Source organism: Cheilinus undulatus, linkage group 24, assembly GCF_018320785.1.
Source record: "Cheilinus undulatus linkage group 24, ASM1832078v1, whole genome shotgun sequence".
Taxonomy (NCBI): Eukaryota; Metazoa; Chordata; class Actinopteri; order Labriformes; family Labridae; genus Cheilinus; species Cheilinus undulatus.
In genome coordinates, this window is record NC_054888.1 from 1,525,217 (window position 1) to 1,548,075 (window position 22,859).

At 42.0% G+C, this 22,859-nt stretch overlaps 2 protein-coding genes across 5 annotated transcripts; one reads left to right on the forward strand and one right to left on the reverse strand.

The window, feature by feature from the left end:
• Positions 1–838: 838 nt before the first annotated feature.
• On the reverse strand, positions 839–10,617 carry ephx2 (epoxide hydrolase 2, cytoplasmic). Its single transcript, XM_041781796.1, has 18 exons — positions 10,479–10,617; positions 8,619–8,697; positions 7,130–7,292; positions 6,728–6,918; positions 6,459–6,581; positions 6,245–6,316; positions 4,634–4,729; positions 4,458–4,536; positions 4,276–4,310; positions 4,125–4,151; positions 3,819–3,904; positions 3,619–3,730; positions 3,464–3,538; positions 3,340–3,382; positions 2,277–2,379; positions 1,847–1,916; positions 1,631–1,711; positions 839–1,537 (listed from the first exon to the last, which is right to left on the reverse strand). The coding sequence occupies exons 1-18, from the start codon at positions 10,580–10,582 to the stop codon at positions 1,400–1,402; spliced, it is 1,677 nt and encodes a 558-aa protein (XP_041637730.1). The 5' UTR covers positions 10,583–10,617; the 3' UTR covers positions 839–1,399.
• Positions 10,618–10,634: 17 nt separating this feature from the next.
• Positions 10,635–22,676, forward strand: clcn4 (chloride channel, voltage-sensitive 4). 4 transcript variants are annotated; one of them, XM_041781792.1, is made up of 12 exons: positions 10,635–10,771; positions 13,520–13,674; positions 13,785–13,884; positions 13,968–14,155; positions 15,758–15,880; positions 15,972–16,178; positions 16,311–16,391; positions 16,478–17,023; positions 17,229–17,415; positions 17,531–17,929; positions 18,026–18,242; positions 19,734–22,676. In XM_041781792.1, exons 2-12 carry the CDS (start codon positions 13,522–13,524, stop codon positions 19,822–19,824), a joined length of 2,292 nt encoding a protein of 763 aa, XP_041637726.1. In that variant the 5' UTR covers positions 10,635–10,771; positions 13,520–13,521; the 3' UTR covers positions 19,825–22,676. The 4 variants fall into 4 exon arrangements, with proteins under 4 accessions (XP_041637726.1, XP_041637728.1, XP_041637725.1 ...); XM_041781794.1 differs by having other exon boundaries at positions 10,666–10,795; XM_041781791.1 differs by lacking the exon at positions 10,635–10,771 and adding an exon at positions 10,864–11,120.
• Positions 22,677–22,859: the final 183 nt, after the last annotated feature.

A 22,859-nucleotide genomic window follows, 5' to 3' on the forward strand; every position in this document is an offset into this window, starting at 1 on the left:
TAAAAAACAGATGAATAATTTCAAGGGAAGTAAGGAGAAATTGAGATAAAAAGTTTAAATTATGAAAAAAGAAAATCAAAAATATTAGATAAAGCTAAATAAAGAAAAGAAAAAAATAGAAAAGTCGAAATAATGAGACAAAAAGTCATAATTGTGGGGTTAAAAGTTTTAATCACAAATTAATAGCTAAAATAATGAGATAAAAATCAAATATATGAAACAAAAATGAACAGAAATGATGAGATAAAAGTCAAATTATGAGATTAAAAACTTAAAATACTGAAATAAAAAGTTCAGGGGAAATTATGAGATAAGACAAAATTAGGAGGTAAAAGTCATCGAGACAAAAATACAAAATTATGAGACACAATGTTGAAATAACGAGATAAAAATCAAAATTAGAGAATATAAGCTTGAAACTTTGAGATAAAATTTCATAATAATAGTAAAATAAGTCATAAATATCAGTAAATTATTAGACATTGAGTTACAGTTTTGATGAATCTCTTAATGAAAGCCTTCCATCCCATAATTTCAGCGTTCTCATGTTTATGACTCTTTATTTTCTCTTACCTCCCTAACTTTCATATTTGTCTGTCTTTAGTGTTCGCTGGCTTCTGTAGTTCAGGAAAAGAGTCGACGGATAAAGAGATTTTTTACAAAAATCAACACACTTGGACTTAAACCTGAAATGTAAAAAAAAAGCTGATTTTAAAATGTAAGTGCCGTTATTTTAAAATAAACACATTCTGATTAAGGAATAGAATTTAACACCAATAGAAAAGGGTTTGGCCGAATTTCAAAATAAAAGCCTCATTCTTTCAAACAAAGATATAGAGGTGTGGTTTAGCTTTACTCTGTGAAAATAGTTGTTTTTTATTTCTTGTATTTTCGTGAATATTCTCTTTAATCCGATCAGTTATCAGAATTTCCTTCTGTCATTCTCAGATTTTAATTGTCTGTAGTTTTGCCTGTTTTTCTTTAAATATTCAAACCAAAAATGACTAAAATCAGACGAATATTTTACAGAAAAATCTATTCATAGAATCCTAAAGTCTCCATGAAGCTACAGTCAGTGAAGTGTTGTATATAAGTCGTTTATCTTTTAACTCTTCCCTTATTCTGTATTTTAATGTTGATTTCATCCCTCTGTTGTTGGTTTAACTTAAATAAACTGTCCTTTTCTTTCACCTGTAACCTGTGAACTCTGATGATAATCAAGGTAAATGTTTTTATTTCACTTTCATTTCTCTAAAAGGAAAACTTTACTGAAACAACAGAAATAAATGATGCTGAAAACCAAAGAAAATCTTCAGATTCCACTTTAGTAGAAAATGTTATTCAGAAGTGCTTTAGGTTAATATAAATCATTCTAGACTGATGATTCTGGATTCTTCTCTCACAGTCGAGAGCAGTGAGCCGGTTTCTCGTGAGCTTCTTTCAGCCACTTGATCAGGATCCTGTTGGTTTCAGCCGGCCTCTCCATCTGAGTCCAGTGTCCACACTCCTCGATGTGTCCTCTGCTCAGGTTAGGGAACTGCCAACACAGAGAGGTCAGAGGTATTTCTGATAACAATCAGTACAATCAGGACATGGTGACTGATTAACCTGCTGCCTTTTACTCACTCACCGTCTCCTCCATCCCTTGGCTGAAAGATGGCAGAAGAACGATGTCTTTACCGGTCGTCAGCATCAGAGTCGGCATTGACGGCTGAAACACAAACATTACATAAATCTAGCCAGAATAGTACAAAAACACACGTCTTTTCCATGACAGCTTCCTGGTTTTAGGATATCTTAGTCTGATTTGTTAAAGAGGACCATGAGTCTCAGCTCTGGGACAAACCTTTATAGCGGGCCGAGAGCACATCCACTTCTGATTGGCCTCTGTGTTACGATACCAGTTCAACGGCCTCCTGTGAAACAAAGATGAGGCTTTGAACTCTAAACATTTTAATGGCACTCCTTAAATTCCTATTAGGCTGAATCTACAAAGCTAGAACCTCTAATAATGAACGGCTGCTACATCGCCTATAGAAACATTTTCACTCCCTTGGATGCATAAGTGGGCCTTCACGTGTCAGAAATGCTCCTGCCTAAGGCTTTATGTCTGGTTATATGTGACTAAATCATAAACTTTAACCTCTAAAACCTCAGAGGCAAGAGTTAGAACTCTTCTAAGTGACCCCAAACACTTCCTTCATGAGCACCAGATGTACAGACTGAGCACAGAGGCAGCTAAGAGGCCATATTTATTTTTTTAACCATGTTCAGACCTGAAGCCTCGCTCCTTGAACTGGCTGACGTAGAACTGCAGGTCGGCCTCTGTCAGCATGGAGCTACGGGGAATCTGGTCCGGCAGACCCACAAACAGACCACCTACAACACAACAAACACACTCTGGCTTTAAATCAAATTCTAACTTTGATTTAAGAATTTTTTGAATTCTGACTTTTATCTCATAAATCTGACTTTAATGTTATAAATCTGTCTTTGATCTCACAATTCTGACTTTGATCTCAGGATCTTGACTCTTAGATCCTAGAATTCTAGCTTTGGTCTCAGAATTTGACCCTGATCCTAGAATTCTAGCTTTTCTAGAATTCTAGCACAATCCTGACTTTCATCTTGGAATTTTGACTTTGATTTTAAAATTCTAGCTTTTATCTTAGAATCCTGACTTTGATCTTAGAATTCAGTCTTTGATCTTAAAATTCTAGCTTTAATCTTAGAATCCTGACTTTGATCTTATAATTCTAGCTTTGATCTTAAAATTCTAACTTTTATCTTAGAATCCTGACTTTGATCTTAGAATCTTGACTTTGATCTTAGAATTCAAGCTTTGATCTTAAAATTCTAGCTTTTATCTTAGAATCCTGACTTTGATCTTAGAATTCTGACTTTGATCTTAGAATTCAAGCTTTCATCTTAAAATTCTAGCTTTAATCTTAGAATCCTGACTTTGATCTTATAATTCTAGCTTTGATCTTAAAATTCTAGCTTTTATCTTAGAATTCTGACTTTGATCTTAGAATCCTGACTTTGATCTTAGAATTCAAGCTTTGATCTTAAAATTCTAGCTTTTATCTCATAATTCTGACTTTGATCTGAGAATCCTGACTTTGAGTTCATAATTCTGACTCAGATCTCAGAATCTTGACTTTGATCCCAGAATTCTGAGGTCAATTCTTGATTTTCTGAATCTCTTCTATGAATTTTGGAAAAAAAAAAGCTGCCTCTAATTTCTTCATTGGTAACCCCGATCTCTCCCCTACATCTTTAAGGTTCTGTGGTCGATTAAGAAACTAGAACAGTGAATGATGTGGGGTTGATGGTCACCTCGTTTGCAGACTCCTTCAGAGCTGATTTTTGGACGTTTGGCCTGAAAGAAAACAACAACACTGATTTATGATAAACCCACAGGACCATGTCAGTTATGTCTGCATGTTTGTGTTTCTCTCACTGCTTCAGAGCTGCTGGAAAAGAAAATCTTGAACGACCTCTCCAAGTCTTTCTCCAGCTCGGCCTCTGCGACGCCCTGACAAACAGAAACACAAACGTCTGAATCCTGTAGATGGACAGGGGGATTGTGGGGGATTACGCTGCAGACAGACTTACAGGTGTCTGGAAGTAGATCTGGTAGTCAAAAATGGAGATGTCCTTCAGTTTGTCTCCAAGAGGGCTGCTGGGGTCGGCTTTAAACAGAGGAGTGTTCAGAGACGCAGCGGCCCTTCACAAACAAAAATTAAACATGTTTAACATTAATCTAAAGCATCTTCACTGTCAGAGTCTGGGCCTATGTGTCTGTGGGTTCTTACCGGACTCTCTCAGGGTAATACTGGGCCATGGTCCAGACCAGGGCGCCACCCCAGTCATGACCCACCAGGGTGACCTGTGGCATGGACTGGGAGAGAGCAGAGAGAGGGTTTTTCTTTAATACGTCCTTCAAAAAGCTTCGGATAAAAGGTAAGAAAGCAGCTGAGAACATGAATCTGCAGGTTTATTTTAAAATGCAATAGAAAGAGTAGTGTCTCAGTAATAATGAAAATGTTTTTGGATGCTTTTATAACACTCCTTCAAATTATTTCATGATGCAGATCTGCAAAAATGGCATTATTACTTACCATTTTGTCCATAAATAAGATTAAATCCTGCAAAATAAACAAAAACATTATTAAAAACAAACAAATGCAACATGCTCCTCACCATTTAATGCACATTTAATCATTAAATGGTGTTTGTTGACCGGTAATGTGTGTTTTGGTGTGTTTCTACCTTGCATAGCTGCTCCTGAGAATACTCCTCGATGTCTGAGGAACAATACAAATAAAGTTTATGTCGGGGGAAGTTATGAACATGCAGAATGAGTGGATAGAAGTTACTGTTTGGTAATAGAATTACAAAAAAAAGACTAGTATCATGGCTCATTATCCTGTGTTGTACTCTGAAATACCCACCAGGTGGTGCTGTGGACTCTCCGTACCCCTTCATATCCAGAGCCAAAACCCTGAACCCAGCTGCAGCGATGGCTGGGATCTAACAGACACACCAGAGGATGTTCAGGTAGAAAATTCCCTCCACCATCTGATTAAATCCATGTGTTTAGGATAAAACGCTGTTGGTGTAAAGTTACCTGATACCTCCAGGAGTACCAGCTCTCTGGGAAGCCATGACACAGCAGAACCGGGGGGCCCGAGCCCATTTCAACATAGTGAGTCCTCACACCAGGCTGAAAAACATTATTGTTAATGCAGAGCCCCCTTTAAAGTGACTGCTCTAATTCAAAAGAGGTCCAGCCAACAGGGGCTAGTACTCTAGTAATTAGTCAAATCTTGGAATTCTGACTTTGATCTCAGAATTCCTGTTTGATCTTGAATTCTGACTTTGATCTTAAAATTCTGACTTTGATCTTGAATTCTGGCTTTGATCTTGGAATTCTGGAATTGATGTCAAATCTTGGAATTCAGACTTTGATCTTTGAATTCTGGCTTTGATCTTAGAATTCTGGAAGTGATGTCAAAATTCTGACTTTGATCTTGAATTCTGGCTTTGATGTTTGAATTCTGACTTTGATCATGGAATTCTGGCTTTAATCTTAGAATTTTGGCTTTGATCTCAGAATTCTTGCTCTTATGTTGGAATTCTGACTTTGATATCAGAATTCTGGTTTTAATCTCAGAATTCTGACCTTGATCTTGGAATTCTGACTTTAGTCTCAAAATTCTGATTTGATCTCAGAATTTTAAAGGTGGTTTGAGGTTGATGGTCAGGTGCTAGTAGTCTCATTATTTGTGAAATGGGGATCACCTGAGTGCAGTGAATGTCTCTCAGTGATTAAAGTATAAAGACATCTGTGTCTAGAAGGTGCAGCCACTGTTTAATCAGTATTTATGGCTACCATTACACCATGAAGATAAAAAAAAATCAGATTTAATCTGGACTAGAGTTCACCAAAAGGCATGTGGGAGACTCCATGGTCAAGTGGAAGAAAGTTCTTTGGTCTGATCACTGACATCAGCACAAACACACCATCCCCACTGTGGAGCACGGTGGTGGCAGCATCATGCTGTGGGGATGCTTCTCAGCAGCATCATGCTGTGGGGATGCTTCTCAGCAGCATCATGCTGTGGGGATGCTTCTCAGTAGCATCATGCTGTGGGGATGCTTCTCAGCAGCCAGCCTTTAATACTAGACAGGAAATCATTTCAGCTGTCTTAACTTCCAATTGATGAAGAAATTGTGCTATAAATGTGGTAAATGATTAATCTGACTTATGTTTAGTAGCCCTATCTACCTACTGGTATCTCTGACTTGATCCTTATCAAAGAACTTTTGAGACCCTCAAACAGCCAGTGCCACACCAAGCCTCTTTTGCTGGCCTCTCTACTGTGACCCCTTTTGATCTTTGCACCTAGCCCTCCAGGCCCTTACGACACCCAGGTGTCGCCTCCTTTTCCTTTGGATGACCCCTCTTCAAGCTGGTCAGAATGCCCCCCCCTTTTTATGTTACTGTTTCTTTGTTTACCCTTTTGTTCTTTATCTTGTTTAAACATCCTGTTACCACGTATAAGAACCCTTGCTTTACTTTGCTCTGTGTTGGCTCACTGATGCAGCCCTGTGCTGCATCAGTCAGTTCACCAGGATGCTCAGGCATTCTTTAATAAACCTCACCTCACCCACAGCAAATAAATTGGACTTTTGAGTTTTTCTTCAACACATTATAATACTATTCACCGGTCTTTACCCTGATGTTGATGTATCCATGAGAGACTTCATCAGGGCTGCAGGAGGGCGGGGGGCTCCCTGCTCCTACTGCCTGTAAAACAAAAACATGTTTATACTAAAGAGCGACATCCTGACCACGTTAGCACAGCAGCATTTGAATATCCCTCATCAGATTAAAACCACGTTCTTCCTCAGAACAAGCAAGTACAGATCTGATAAGTTTTTATGCACACCTGAACTCCAGTTGCTGAGGCCAGTTTGTTCAGAGCATCATCCAGATCCTCCGCCAGGATGGCGTCCATCCCTGTGGCCTTGGCTGCCTTCACGCCATCCTCCTCTGCATCCAACCACAGTGCCTGGAACGAGATGGAAAGATCGCCTGGTCGTCATCTTTGATACCGAGGCGTAGAAGTACGCGTGCCCTGACATCTGCCCTGTCAGGTGTCATGTTCCTGGGATGTTCTCTCATATATTTGATAAACTGTGTGGGCGTGGCCTCTACCTGCTGTGATGTCACTCCCAGCTGCTGCAGGGCGGCGCTGAACACCTCAGGTTCAGGGACCCGGTGACCCACACGACAGGACTGGAGGACCAGGTCAAAATGGCTGCCCAGCAGGGACAGAAGGCAGGCCTGATGGTCTCCAGCTGAGGCGTCATCCACCCAGTGATTGGCCAGGACAGCTGTCAGTATCCCTGAAGGGCGGGAACAAAAAGACATGCATCTGAGAGTTTATCAGACTATCTACTGGATCCATGCTGTTATCTGCTGCTTCAGGGTGAACATTGCTTCAGTTTTAGCCTCAGGCGGCCAAAAATGCTGAGGGGCCTCACTGGGCCCAGGGGCCGCTGTTTGCCCACCACAACTGTTCATGTGAAGTGTTGTCGAGTCTTCATGTGTGAGTACCGCTGCGTCGCAGGCTGCCAGCTGTCTTCAGGATGACCTCTCTGACGTCCATCATCGCCTCTCTGAGCTCCTCCAGCAGGCGTTTGACCGACCAATCAGACGGCAGAGCAACGCCCCGGACCTGTGCCTCCTTCACGCACTCGGCCTCCAACAACGGCAACATCTACATGAACAAACACAGAGAAACTAAAACTAAAAGGCTGGCAAATGTCTTCACGCTATCAAAATTGTACAAAAACATTGGCAACATTTCTTTGTTTTCCAGTTGTCAAAATGCTCCGCCCTCCTAGTTATCCTGTTTCTAAATGATCAGATCCATCAGTGTTATCAAAACACCCAGAAACATAACAGTCCAAGAGTGAGAGAGAACGGTCTAAATTGCACAAACATGTTGGCAACATTCAGAAAAAGCATGTGGAACTGGCATGGAGTGAGGGAAATGCTGATGTGTCTGTGCAGTTTGTTCAGGAGTTTTCAAGCATTTTTGATTAAGATGGCTTCTAACCAGTGGAAACTACTTTTCCAAATGTTGCCAACATATTTTTGCAATTTAGAGGAGGGAACCCTCACCCCTCACCCCTCACCAACCCATCCCATTTTTCCAATTCCCCTCACTTTGTCAAATATACTGCCATTGAGGCAACGCAATTTAGCAGTGAAAATCTACCTATTACTTTTCCACTCATTTGTGTAACAGTTGGCAACATATTTGTGCAATTTAGAGGAGGAGGGAACCCTCACTCCTTGCCACTGCTACTCAGTTTTCCAAATCTCGTCAACGTTAATGCTCACTGAAAAGAAGGACATCATTCCTCCCATTTTCCCAGTTCCATCCACTGTTTTCAAAAGTTGCCAACATATTTGTGCAATTTAAAGAAGGAGGAAACCCCTAGCTCCTTGCCAGTTCTACCTCATTCTCCAAACTTTGCCCACTAATGTGCACAAGATAGAGAGAAAAAGGACCTTTTCCCCCACTTTTCCAACTCCACCCACTTTTCTCAGGCGTTGCCAACGTACTTATGCAACTAAGAGGAGGAGGAGCCCTACCTCCTCACAAGCTATGCACAGTTCTATTAGTGTTGCCAATGTATGTGCAGAATTTAGAGGAGCAGCAAACCATTCCTCCCACTTATCCAGTTCCAACCACTTTTTCAAATGCTGCAAACATGTGTGCAAGCTCCTTCCCAGTTCCAGCAACTTTTTCCAAATGTTGACAACATATTCGTGCAATAAAAGGAGGAAGAAACCCTTGTTTTTCACCAGTTCCACCAATGTGTCCAATTGTTGTTGATGTATTTGTGCAATTATTGGAGGCTAAAACTCTTCTCCCACTTTTTCAGTTCCTCTCATTTTTCCAAATGTTGCCAACATTTTTGCTGCTCTTAGTGTGAGCTTCCTCCTATCGTCGCATGTTCAGACGGCCCAGCCCTACAGTGACTCAGGAACATCGAGCTCAGATAGAAGGACAGTAAATCATTCAGCCTCCCACCTGAGTGAGTGCGAGCTCCCCTCTCTCCGCCCGGCTCATGGCGCCGTCTTTATGGGACGCCACTGTGGAGAGAAAACCTCTGAAACAACAAGAATACATGTGTTACATTCACATATCACCTGTGGCAGTAAAGAGAGATTAAAGCCTGGTTTTATTCTGAATGTTTAGACTGGATTCAACAGATCTCAGATCAGCAGGAAGCCGTCTTTGTCCCTGACAGGCTCAGGATAACAGAAAGGATCCCAGAGGCTTGAGCAGCTCTGAGCATGTCCAGCATGTTAAACAGAGCAGCTCTGTAAAGAAAAGACAGCCGGAGCTAAGAGAGGGCTACGGTTACTCAACAAACCTTTATAATCCTGCTTTACTCTGGAATCATTTATTTACTGAACCTCATCGTTCGAATCATTCAGTCAGAGACAAAGGAATCTTAAAGCTGCAGCACAGACAACGTTGGCTCAAACATTTATCTGTTACTTCATTCAACACGACAAACCCTGCTTTACAAACCAGCCCTGTGTGGGCGTATCTGTGCAGCTTTTACAAATGTTGCCAACATATCTGGGCAATTTAAAGGAGGAAACCTAGGTCCTCACCACTTCTCCACAGTTTTTCAAGCATTGTCAATGTATGTGCACAATTGGAAGAAGGGGGAAAGCCCATTTCACCCACCTTTTCAATGTTGCCAACATATTTGCACAATTTAGGGGAGAATGAAACCATCATTCCTATCCAGTGCCATCCAATTTGACAAAATATTGCCAACATATATGCACAGTTTTGAGTGATTGAAAACCTCCAGTTTGGTCAAATCATTCCAAATGTTGCCAACTTATTTCTGCAATTAAGAGGAGGAGGAAATCCCCATTCAACTTTTCCAGTTTCTTTTTTAAAAGTTACCAATAAATATGTGCAACGTAGAGGAGGAGGGAACAGTTGTCCACTGCCAGTTCCACACAGTTTTTTAAATGTTTGCGTATGTGAACAATGTTGAGAAGGAGGAAACCCCATTTTACTCACTTTTTCAATGTTGCCAACTTATTTGCACAATTTAGGGGAGGAAGAAACAGTCAGTCCTATCTAGTTCCACCCAGTTTTACCAATTATTGCCAAATTAGATGCAGAGTTTTAAGGTGTTGGAAATCCTCCTCCACTTTTCCAGTTGGGTCCAAATGTTGCCAACATATTTGTGCAATTTAGCGGAGCTGGAAACTGTCATTCATCACCAGCTCCATACAGTTTTACAGATGTTGTTGATACATTCATGTAGATAAGAGGAATGCGAAATCCTTCCTTCTAGTTTCACTCGCTTCTCCAAATGTTGCCAACATATTTGTGCAATTTAGAGGATGAGGAAAGCCCAGCCTTCACCAGTTCCAGTTAGTTTTCTACTGTTTGCAGAAACGATGCAGAAAACTAAACAGTCAGTCAGAAACTGTCTGGAATAATTACATCATTCAATTATTGCAGATTCTACAAAAATTGCTACTTTGATTAAAAGTTGCAGAAAAACTTCAGTTTTAAAACATGTTTGAACCAAAATTCAGAGGAAGACTGTGAGAGAACTGCATTTAAAGTTTCTTAAATGAGGAGAGAGATATTTTAGCTAAATATTGAACTAAGCAGAGTGTTTTTTAAGCTTCCTGGTGGTTTAATTGTGCAATAATGACGTCTGAGACTTGAGCAATGTGTGTGACAGTGACAGTCACCAAGTCTGATCCTTCTGCAGCTTTCTTCATCCACACTCAGCAGACTCTGCCTCGTCTACATAGTTAGACATATTTTAAAATCTACTGTTTTTTATGACCTTGACAACATGAAAGATCATTTAACAGTGCACAGCTTATACAACTCTCCCCTTACCCCGGCAGGTTATGCAACCCCTCCAGCTTGTTGAAAACATGATGTCTGCCTGAAACTACGACCCCCCAGAAGCTGAAGAGGATGGCCCTCTTCTTCTCAGCCATGTCGGCCTCAGCTCTTCAGGTTTCCTTGTCTTCAGCTCGTGCTCTCCTGCAGGAGTGGCTCCTGTCTGCAGCATGCATCAAACTTTGTCCTGTAGATGAACTCGCCCCGCCGGTCCGCCCACTCGCCCTGCATGCCCCAGCTCCACCCTGCATGAACAAAGAAGTGGACCGGGACTCTGGACTGGTCAAGTGAGGCCAACGCTGGCAGCAGAAGTGTGATTTACATGATTTTACTGACTTATGACTGATGATTAGTCCTTCTACTCGACATTTTGCCTCACAACAACGTCTCTTTAAAGTTTGGTTCGTTCTTTAACGAAATCTCACCATGTATCGCGAGACCACCCGTTTAAACAGGAGCATTGTGGGAATCCGTCCCTAGCGCTTCTTGATGATTTCTAATTATTAGACGTTTATTTTCATCATGTATCGGAGCTAAAATGTCAAACGGGTTCGACATTAAGTAATAAATAGTTTAATTTAAATATTTATTCGCCCTCGGTCGTCGTGACGGCGGTAAAGATGGAGGCTGGTGAAGGTAAATGACGATGATGCTGATAGAGTTAGCATTAGCTGCTATCGGACCCTGCTGACCACCCAGTCCTGTCTGAGGTTTCTACCTCTATAACGGCTTTATACGAGCTTATATGGAGCTGTTCAACACCGCCAAAGGCTGCTGCCCCGGTGTATTACTGAGATAAGGACATTTTATTGAAGTGCTGCCTGTTTTTAAACCACTGCAGTAAAACCAGAGGCTCAGGTGGAGTTCAGTCCTTTCCTTTCGTTGCCAGTAAACTACAAACAAGCCCAGCATGCTGGTAAATGTCAGCAGGTCAACATTAAACTGCTCTCTTTACAACAACCATTTCTGCAGCTGTTTTGCTTTATTTGCTGACATGGCTGCCTCTCTGTCATTGCTGTTGTCTCTGTCGCTATTCAAAACAACCAGAGTACGCGCTGTGGCTCTCTGCTCCTCACTTAAATCAGAGCGAGAGCAAAGGAAGGCGTGCTCCTTTTACCTCATGGTAAACCCCGGACAAAACATGGCATCCTGCACAGGGATAAAGCACAGCTGTAGTAACTCTAATGTTTGAGGGATTTATGTTTAATATTTGCAGTATTTTCCCTCAAATGTAATACGAACATGAAAACTAAATGTTTATGCTCTTTGTGGTTCGTTTTAACCTTTTTACACCTACCAGTGGATTAAAGCCAGTCTAAGCCAGGGGTGTCAGTGACAAATGAGAGATTTAAAATGAGAAGTTTAACCCATGACAGACACGCACTAATGCCACTATCTAACGCTGTTTTAGAAAACTAAACCCCACTGTCGCTCCCTCTCCTTTTACTCTCTTCCTTCACTCTCCTTTCTCACTCGTCTTCTGCCAAAGCTGCTGTTTTTGCGGTGCTGTTTGACATTGCTGTAATATATATACCACACATCATATATTGCCTGAAAGCACAGATTCTCAGCTCTCTGTCAGCGTTGGAATTTTTTAGATTGAGTAAACTTTTGAGGAGTTACAGGGTTGAGAATCTGTGTAGCAGTCTCATGATACTACCGGTGTTTTGCCATGAATGCCCACGTCATATGGTTGCGAGTACCGTAATGAACCATATATGTGCGCATGCCCACAATTCTCAGCTTTCCAACGCCGTTGGAATTTTCCTGATCGGACAAACTTTGGCGGCGTTACGGTAATAATACTCCAGACATGTAACATACAGCACCGGCACCAGCTCAGTAGGTAAAGGGTTAAAGGCTCAAAATCTGAGGTAAAAAGTAAAAAAAAGTAGTTGAAAAGGTCAAACACAAAATAAAAAATCAAAATAATGTTTTCAGAAGGCAGATATATGAGATAGAAAGTAAAAATCATGAGTTTGAAGGTCAACATATGAGATAAAATACAAAATCATGAGTTTTAAAGGTCGAAATATGGGGTTACAAATCAGAATTAGGAGTTGAAAAGGTCACAATATTTTTACCTTTTTTCAAATTCTTCTGACTTAACAAAGGTTTTTTTAAAATTTTAAGGTTAAATTCTCATTTCTAGTCTGGATGAAATCTGCAGACCTCACACCTGAGGGCCAGTTCTAATTAGCTAAAATATGATGTGATCCTGGGGTCGGGTAAAACTGCACCATGGGCCAGATTTGGCCCCCGGTCAAAAATAGATCTGTGATGACTTAAACTGACAAAAAGTAAGTTTGGTTTTTGTCAAGATGACTAAAACTAGACTAAAATGTAACGTAGTTTTTGTCTGACATTAAAAATCTGTGATATTTCTCCACTGTGGGTAAATCTGCCAAAAACAACACATCTGTATCTATTCTGCCTCTCAGCTGTAGAAAGCAGGGACCCCAGGTTTGGCAGAGAACACACTACCATGATTTGGTACCAGATTTAGGCAAGAAAATAAATGCTTGGACTAAAAGTAAAGACTAGAATGTGAGGACTTTTATGGACTAAAACTAGACTAAAACTAAAAAGGGTAGACATGACTAAAATGTGACTAAAACTAAAAGATGTGATCATAAGATTAAGACTAAAATTAAAAATAGCTGTCAAAATTAACAGTGAGCTAAAGTCACATCATATAAAAAAAATCCTAGTCATGATGGCTTTTTGTTCGCCATGAAACAGGAAGTAGGTTTCAGATTCTTAAAACACTGGTAGAACTAGTGAGCGGATTAAAATGCTCGGAGGATGAAAATAAATTACGTACAGAACAAAACAATTATTTTGTTTCTGGTGTGATTTGAGCTTAAGCTGACTTGAACCCACTGGCAGTTGTAAAACGGTTACATCCAACAATGACAGTAGTTTTTATTTTCACCTTTACGTCACGTCAAGAGGACGTTCATACAAATGTGAGCGACGGGGATTTCTGCCTTCCCACAAACGTAATGACGGTTGTCACGCTCCTTTTCCTCCAGGTATGAGCAGCGCCACGCCCACAGAGGAGATGAACGGAGCTGGAAACCTGATGGATTTCCTGGATGAGCCTTTTCCTGACGTGGGCACGTACGAGGACTTCCACACCATCGACTGGCTGAGGGAGAAATCCCGGGACACAGACCGCCACCGCAAGGTTCGACCCCGTTTTCTTTACCTACCGTCATATCTGAGGTTTTCTCCTCAGCCGTTTATTTTCCGTTCCTCTCCTGGATCCGTCTGATTCCTCCTCCTGTCCCCCATCAGATCACCAGTAAGAGCAAAGAGTCCATCTGGGAGCTGATCAAAAGCCTGCTGGACGCCTGGTCAGGATGGGTGGTGATGCTGCTCATAGGACTCCTCTCAGGTTGGTACCGCTCCCTCAGCTGATCCCGATTGTTACTACCTCCTTTAACCTGGAAGTGTGCCGCTCTGTCCCGTTTCCTGCAGGAACGCTGGCCGGCGTGATCGACCTGGCGGTGGACTGGATGACGGACCTGAAGGAGGGCGTTTGTCTGTCGGCCTTCTGGTACAGCCACGAGCAGTGCTGCTGGACGTCCAACGAGACCACGTTTGACGACAGAGACAAGTGTCCGCAGTGGCAGAAGTGGGCGGAGCTAATGACCGGACACGCCGAGGTCAGAGCGGGATCTTTATCAACAAACACATCAGTGGTTTATCTCTCTCTCTTTAACATTGCTGTACATATAGTGTCAACGGTCTGGTTTCTCTGTCTGTCCCTGAAATTTGCTGCCTTTATGTTGCCAACGGTTTTGTGCAATTTAGAGAATGTTTTTCTCCCCTTCTTTTGGTGGAAGATATGGTCCAAAGGTTGCCACTGTTTTATGCAGTTTAGACACTAGTTTCTCTCTCACTTAGTTAAATTGCTGTCCTCGTGTTGCCAGTGAATTTGTTCAAACTAGGGAATGGTTTCTCTTACTTTTGGTGGAAGAAGTTGCCCAAATGTTGCCACTGTTTTTGTGCAAATAAGACAATGGTTTCTCTTTCTCTGTTAAAATTGCTATCCATGTGTTGCCAATTAGACTCTATTTTCTATCTCTGTCAGTTAGATTTGCTGCCTTTATGTTGCTTATGGTTTTGTGCAATTTAGAGAATGTTTTGTCCCCTTCTTTTATTGGAAGATATTGTCCAAATGTTGCTACTGTTTTTTTGTGCATTTTAGTTTCCCTCTCTCAGTTAAAATTGCTGCACATATGTTGTCAATGGCAATTTATAGAATGGTTCTTTATCTCTTTAAGGTAAAAATATTGTCCAGATGTTGCCAATGTTTTGCCAGTAGCTTCATTCTCTTCTAGTTAAAATTGCAGTCTATATGTTGCTAATAGTTTTGTGCAATTGAGACAATGTTTTCTCTTTCTATCAGTTAAAATTGCTTTCCATGTGTTACCAATGGGGTTGTGCAATTTAGAGAATGGCTTTTATTTTTTTCTTTTGGTTGAAGATATTGTCCATACGTTGTCACTGTTCAGTACAAATTTTCTAATGTTTTTGTGCAGTTTAGACTTAAAATTGCTGCCTTGATGTTGCCAATGGTTTTGTGCAATTTAGACAACGTTTTCTCTTTCTATCAGTTAAAATTGCTGGCCATGTGTTACCAATGGTTTTGTGCAAGTAGAGAATGGCTTTTATTTCTTTCTGTTGGTGGGAGAAATTGTCCAAATGTTGGCAATGTTTTTGTGAAATTTTGGCAATATTTTTTTTGCAATTTAGACTCTAGTTTCTCTCTCTGTCACTTGAAGTTGCTGCCTTTATGTTGCCAATGGTTTTGTGCAAGTTAGAGAATGTTTTCTTCCCTTCTTTTGGTGGAAGATATGGTCAAAACATTGCTGCCGTTTTTGTGCAATTCAGACTGGTTTTTGCAGTGGCAGTGGTTTTGAGCAATTTAGAGAATGGTTTTTATTTATTTAAGGTTGATGATATTGCCCAAATGTTGCCATTATTTTTGTGCAGTTTTCATCTTTTTTTAATTGAAAGAAATCCTAACTTTTTGCAGGTTTTTGATGAATTTAGTAGTTTCCTTCTCTTCTGGTTTAGAAAAATTGTCCAAATGTCATCGGATGTTTTTGTTGAAAAAATCATGAAGCCACTGGAAGCTTTAGATAAAAGTAAATATTATATGGAGAAACTGTTATCTAGATTTGGGTAAATCCTGCTAGCTTAAATGCAGATCAATAAAGGCTATAACTGACATAAATGATTAGACTGTTTTTGTCTTTCAGGGCGCTGGAGCGTACGTATTGAACTACTTCCTGTATATTCTGTGGGCTCTGCTGTTTTCCTTCCTCGCCGTGTCTCTGGTGCGAGTGTTTGCTCCGTACGCCTGTGGTTCAGGAATCCCAGAGGTAACAAACTCCTGTCTACACAGCTCTGTGTACCTTAGATCAATACTAGACACGCAGTTTTACAGATGAGGTTATTCTCATGTCCGTGCAGATCAAGACCATCCTCAGCGGCTTCATCATCCGGGGTTACCTGGGGAAATGGACCCTGCTGATAAAGACGGTCACCCTGGTTCTGGCGGTGTCGTCGGGTCTCAGCCTGGGGAAGGAGGGCCCTCTGGTCCACGTGGCCTGCTGCTGTGGGAACCTCTTCTGCAGCCTCTTCTCCAAGTACAGCAAGAACGAGGGCAAACGCAGAGAGGTACGCTACGGCACAATAAGCTAACAGTTAAATGTCCTGTAATAAGACATTTCCCCTTAAAGATACCAGGAGGATCTTGATTTCAGAGGTTAAGAAGCATTTAGAGTGTAACAGGCTGAGCTCTCTCTTCAGGTGTTATCGGCTGCAGCGGCGGCTGGAGTGTCGGTGGCGTTTGGAGCGCCCATTGGAGGAGTCCTGTTCAGCCTGGAAGAGGTTCGTGAACCAATTAGCTATCAACAAAAAGAGAGTTCATGCTTGCCAGCTGTATGAACGATCCTCATCCACCGTCTCTCCTGCAGGTCAGTTATTACTTCCCTCTGAAGACTTTATGGCGTTCGTTCTTCGCCGCCCTGGTCGCCGCCTTCACTCTGCGCTCCATCAACCCGTTTGGAAACAGCCGCCTGGTGCTCTTCTATGTTGAGTACCACACGCCGTGGTACATGGCCGAGCTTGTCCCCTTCATCCTCCTTGGCGTGTTCGGCGGCCTCTGGGGGACGCTCTTCATCCGTGCCAACATCGCCTGGTGCCGGCGGAGGAAGACCACCCAGCTGGGGAAGTACCCAGTGCTGGAGGTCATCGCTGTGACGGGAATCACGGCCGTGCTGGCGTACCCTAACCCGTATACTCGCCGCAGCACCAGCGAGCTGATCTCTGAGCTCTTCAACGACTGCGGCGCTCTGGAGTCGTCACAGCTCTGCGATTACGTCAACAACCCCAACATGAGTCGACCGGTGGACGACATCCCAGACCGGCCGGCGGGACCAGGAGTCTACAACGCCCTGTGGCAGCTCGCCCTCGCTCTGGTCTTCAAGATCGTCATCACCATCTTCACCTTTGGCATGAAGGTCAGTGCCATGAATAACAATATATCTGGTATATGGTAATCTTTCCCTTGTTATGGCTGAAAAGTGGGCGGAACAGGCCAGGTCTCACTCCTCGCCACTTTTCCAGAAGTTGCCGACTATTCCATCCTTGCCTTCCACATGCAGGCCAGTCTTTCTTGTTTTAAGCGGTTATCTTTGCCTGAAAATTTGGCGTTTTCCTCTCCAGATCCCGTCGGGTCTCTTCATTCCCAGCATGGCGGTCGGAGCGATTGCAGGACGGATCGTTGGGATCGCCGTGGAGCAGATGGCGTACCACCACCATGACTGGATCATCTTTAAGAACTGGTGCCGGCCCGGTGCGGACTGTGTCACGCCTGGACTGTATGCCATGGTGGGAGCGGCTGCCTGTCTGGGTAAAAGCATACGCTTATATTCTGAGCACATTTAAGAATTCTCAACAATAAGGTAAATTACTGTTATTGGTTGTATTACCCCTTTACTGGAGTCTAACCTGTCTTAACCTTTCAGGTGGGGTGACCAGGATGACCGTCTCTCTTGTGGTCATCATGTTCGAGCTCACTGGTGGTTTAGAATACATCGTGCCGCTGATGGCGGCTGCTGTCACCAGTAAATGGGTGGCGGACGCCTTCGGTAAGGAGGGCATCTACGAGTCTCACATCCAGTTGAATGGTTACCCTTACCTGGATGTCAGGGACGAGTTCACCCACCGCACCCTGGCCACTGACGTGATGCGGCCCCGCAGGAACGACCCCCCTCTGGCCGTCCTCACTCAGGATAGCACCACGGTGGAGGACGTGGAGACGCTCATCAAGGACACCGATTATAACGGCTTCCCTGTGGTTGTGTCCAGAGAGTCCGAGAGGCTTATCGGCTTCGTTCAGCGGCGGGACCTCACCCTCGCCATCAGTAAACCCGTCTAACTTTCTCTGAAACTCACAGCCAGACGTTTCGTTCAGACCTGGTGATGTTTGATCAAACTTCTACCGGTTGTTTTTATTTTAGAAAACGCCCGTCAGAAGCAGGACGGCGTGGTCAGCAGCTCTGTGGTCTACTTCACCGAGGACGCTCCACAGCTGCCCGCCAGCAACCCTCAGCCGCTGAAGCTGCGACGCATCCTGAACCTGTCCCCTTTCACCGTCACTGACCACACGCCCATGGAGACGGTGGTTGACATCTTCCGCAAGCTCGGCCTTCGCCAGTGTCTCGTCACGAGGAGCGGGTATGAGCAGATCTTCCCAGAAAACATAATACACTGTTCAATATAAGCGTGTTATTCCCTAACCCTAACCCCAGTACGTCATCTCTTTGTCATTATTAGAACACAGATGTGCCAACAGTCTTCCCTGAGGTTGACTGTCCTTTGTTGGCAACTTCCACCCACTTTTCCAAATATTACCAGTGTACAGTTTAGCCTTTGCTTTATCCTTTTGGTAAAAACGTGACTGAAGATCATGTCTAGATTACAACAATACATTGGCAACTTTTGGAAAAGTGAGGACTGAAAATTTGCCTCACTCCTCATCGGTTCATCCCGCTTTTCCAAATGTTGCCAACAAGTTTGTGCAGTTCAGCCTTTGCGCTCCATCTTTTGGTTAAAAATATGCCCAAAGATAATGTCAAAATTGCAAAAATACATTGGCAGCATTTGGTAATGTGGCTGAATTTGTGGAGGTTGAAGGTTTGCCTTGCTTATCGCCAGTTCATCCCACTTTCAACATATTTGTGAATTTTAGTTACTTGGTGCTTTGGACAATTTTGTTGCCAACTGTTGGCCAAAATGAAAAAACTCACAAGCCTCATGAAAATTCTGTTTTCTGCCTTTGATGATGTCACCAAAGCTTATAAAACACTACATCCTTGCCTGTTAAGTGCAGGCCAGTCCAGGCCCCATTGTCATTCCAGTCTCACCAGTTCCCCAAGAGATTTGTTGGCTAACTAAACTTAGCACAAAAAGTAAGGAAATGTGTGTTTGGTACATTATTTCTTTGTTGTAACAATGCTTCTTGGTAATAAATCTTATACTGTTGGAAATCCTGTTTATTTCCCTTTTAAATGATGCCACTTTTTTTTTTCTTAAGATTTATTTTTGGGCCTTTTCATGCCTTTATTTGATAGAGTAAGGACAGTGGATAGACTCGGAAACAGGGAAGAGAGTGGGGGAGAGACATGCAGTAAACCTGGGCCGCCCGCCTTAAACCACTCGACCATGTGCGCTCCCCAATGATGACACATTTGTAAGGATCATGCATCTGTGGGATGAGCAGCAGAGCTGAGTATGTGGGTTGCGCTCAGGAAAAATGTGCCAGATCTTCTCTCTTCTTCAACCCACATACTCAGCTCTGCTGCTCATCCCACAAATGCATGATCCTTACAAATGTGGCATCATTTAAAAGGGTAATAAACAGGCTTTCCATCAGGATAAGATTTATTACCCAGAAGCACTGTTACAACAAAGACATATTGTACCACACACTATTTTTCTTACTTTTTGTGCTAAGTTTAGTTAATCGTCATTTAAAATCATGTTTTGGGAAAATGAGCCACAGGAATGATGTATGTGCTGTTATTTAGTAGGAAATGTGTAATTTTTACAGTGTAACGGCTCCCTCTAGTGCTTAAAACCAGAATTCTGATTTTTCTGCCCTGTAAACAAACCTGTAAAGACGTCAAAGACCTCTGACCTTATCTCTGTCTGTCTCCGTCTGCTCAGGCGTCTGCTGGGAATCATCACTAAGAAGGACGTTCTGCGACACATGGCCCAGATGATGAACCAGGATCCAGAGTCCATCATGTTCAATTAGAGGGGAAATCCAGCTTTACTTAGTGGGTGTAAATATGTGAAACCAACATGTACTGCAACATGTGAAACGTCCTCTCTCCTGACAGGCAAGTCCCTCCCTGTAGCCCCCACAGCAGCTCAGTGTAACTCCCATCAGCAGGAGGCTTCTCATTCAGTGTTTAAGTTTCAGACTCAGAGGAGATGAGCTGTGAGAAGACAAATCAGATGATTCAGTGTTTTCTGTTGTCATAATCATAAAGCACCTAAGGTTGTCAAAACCTTCAATACCACACTTTAAAAAACGATACAGTCTTTGTTATTTTAATGATCATAGAACAAAGAAAGGCCTGCACACTGTCTAAGAAGTATGAAGCTCTGGTCCAATGTCCACAGGTTAGGATGTACCTGCATTCAGGATACAATTCTGTACCTTCCTGCACATTTGTGCAGAGGTGTTGTTGTGTTTCTGAGAACCTAAGACAGGAGAAAAAAAAGATCTTATTCCTCTGTATTGCAACTTTTTAGCTCAAGATGTGCCCGCTCTTTCTTCTCTCTCCACTTGAAGAAGATTGGGGTTAAAAATATGCTCATATGTGCTCAACTGTGCAAAAATGTTCTTACTTCTCAGTTCTACTGACTGCAGACATAATGGAGTGAAACTTCAGCAGCATTCAAAACATAAATTCTGCATCTTTCTGCATGTTTGTGCAGAGGTGTCGATGTATTTCTGAGTCCTTTAGACCATAATCACCGTGAAGAGTCGTCTTATTTCACTGCTCCACAGTGTTTCTGTGGAGCAGTAAAATTTTTTTTTCTTACTCTTGAAATTGATTTCCACCGCTGCACGCCCTCTCATTCTAGCTCCACTTTCAGCAGATGTGAGTCGAGAATGTACCTGCATGTGCGTATTTCTGCACAAACTTGGTACGTTTGTTTCATAGATGTAATGGTGCACAACTTCAGCAGCATTCAGAACATAGAGTCTGCACCTTCCTGCACGTTTGTGCAGAGGTGTCGTCGTGTTTTGGGGAACTTCAGCTTCTAGAATCACTGAAACAATCATCTTATTCCTGATTTGGTTCCAGGAGTGCTTCCTTTTATCTCTTAATCTTAAAATTGGAACATAAAAATAACAGATATTATGTCGTTAAAAGCCATGGTTCTTATTTTTTGGATCCAGCAGAGCTGTTTTCAGATGGTTGTGATTGTTTTCCTGGAAAAAAATCAAAAGATTGCGGCAAAAGATCTGATGTACAGAAGCCCAAAGTAGACATTCATCCCATATTTATTTTACTTTACTCAGTCTGATTGTGATAAGTGGGTTTTAGTTGTTTTATTGACATATTTCTGCTCTTATCTTCTCTAGAAACAACTTCAACTTGCATGTTTTGGCAATGAAATGAAGCATATGGATGCATGAGCTCCTGGGGCTTCTGTAAGGATGTTCTTTTGTTTTATCTAAGGTCCAAAAATATACATTTTTCTCTTTGAGTGGCTGAAAACGTGTGAAATTTGGGTCTTAATCTTTCTGTGAGAGTCCTGAGGTCAAACAAGTTGAGAACCACGGCTTTAAAGAATGTGGTATTGAACATTTTGACAACCTGTGCTGCCAACACAGCTGAGACTTTAGCTCATTTATGCTGAGTGCCAATTCTGGAGCAGCAGCTGCCGTCGCTCCTTCATAGCTGCAGAAAACGTCACAGATCTGAGGAAGCTTACTTTCGAACATGTACAGCTCTGGTTCAGGTAGTTTTATCGGCTGTAGACTTTAAGAAAACTTCAGTTAACTTTTGCCAAGAAAGGCTAGATCAGAGTTGAAAAAGAAGAAGAAAAATTAGCCTGGAAGCAGAGTCAGTAAACATGCATAAATGCTCAGAACTCACTTTAATGTTGTCTTTTAAATGCACGTTAGATCCAGGTGATTGCATTGAACTAAACTACAAAACTTGACCTGACTTTTAGGTGAATATCAGTAAAAATCAGGGAGGTTTGGGACCAGCTGGGAGATGTTTGAACCCTGAAATGAACATTTAAACACTCAAACATTTGATTTAAGTTAAAGCCAGAGAGTTTGGGACTGCCGCACTTTGACTTTAGATGTAATGTTGTCTTCGTTGTTTTGTGTTGCTGCCATATTTCTATGTGTTAATGGTTATTTTATCATCAGCGGTGAAATCCACCCGTTTTTACTACTACAGAACAAACTGTGACACTAAATATTATTTTACAGGAGCACTACAGAACCAGGTACACTTTCAGTGAGCTTTCCTTCCAACATTTTCAGTTTTTGCAGAAAAATCCAGACTGTAAAGGCGTAAAATCTCACACCACTGGAAAGAAAGAAGTTTGAAAGTGTGTCAGAGCAGGACTGAAGTGATCCTATCTGTCACTGCTGTGTGATTACAGGTACCATAACTGAACTCTTTAAAGTGAATCAGGCAGCTGCAGAGGGACGAATGAAGGGAAATGTTGGAGAAAGTTCTAGAAATGCCGCTCATTTTTCTGCACAGGAAGCTGAACGTGATCCAGAACAAACCGGATCATTCCTCGCCTGCACATTCAGCGTTTTTAATCCGTCGTGATTTTTGTTGTTTTAAAAACATTTTAGCTGCTAAACAGGAAAGTTTCCGTTTTTGTGTGTCAGGTTTTCTGTTTTTAAATGCCAAGAGAATGTACGAGAAAAGAAAACGACGTTGTACATACTGAAGGTTTATTGTGAGCATTTTTTATTTAATATAATTTTGTCTGAGACACTAACATTCTTTTATTTAATCTCTGAAAGGAGTCATGATGGAAAACAAGCATTTGCACTTTTTTGTTTCTTTGGATTTGTAAATGAAGTGATTGAAAATAAACCTTAAAAATGTACCTGCACATGGCAAAAACACGTTTGTTTTTCTGCTTTTTAACACAATAGTTTTTTACATGACAAACATGGTTTAAAAACCTTTAAAGCACTGAACAGGAAAGGCAGAACAGTTAAAAATAATCCTGAATCATGTTAGAGACTCAGACTTGCTCCCAACGTCACCCTATAAGCATGATGACTGAAACGAT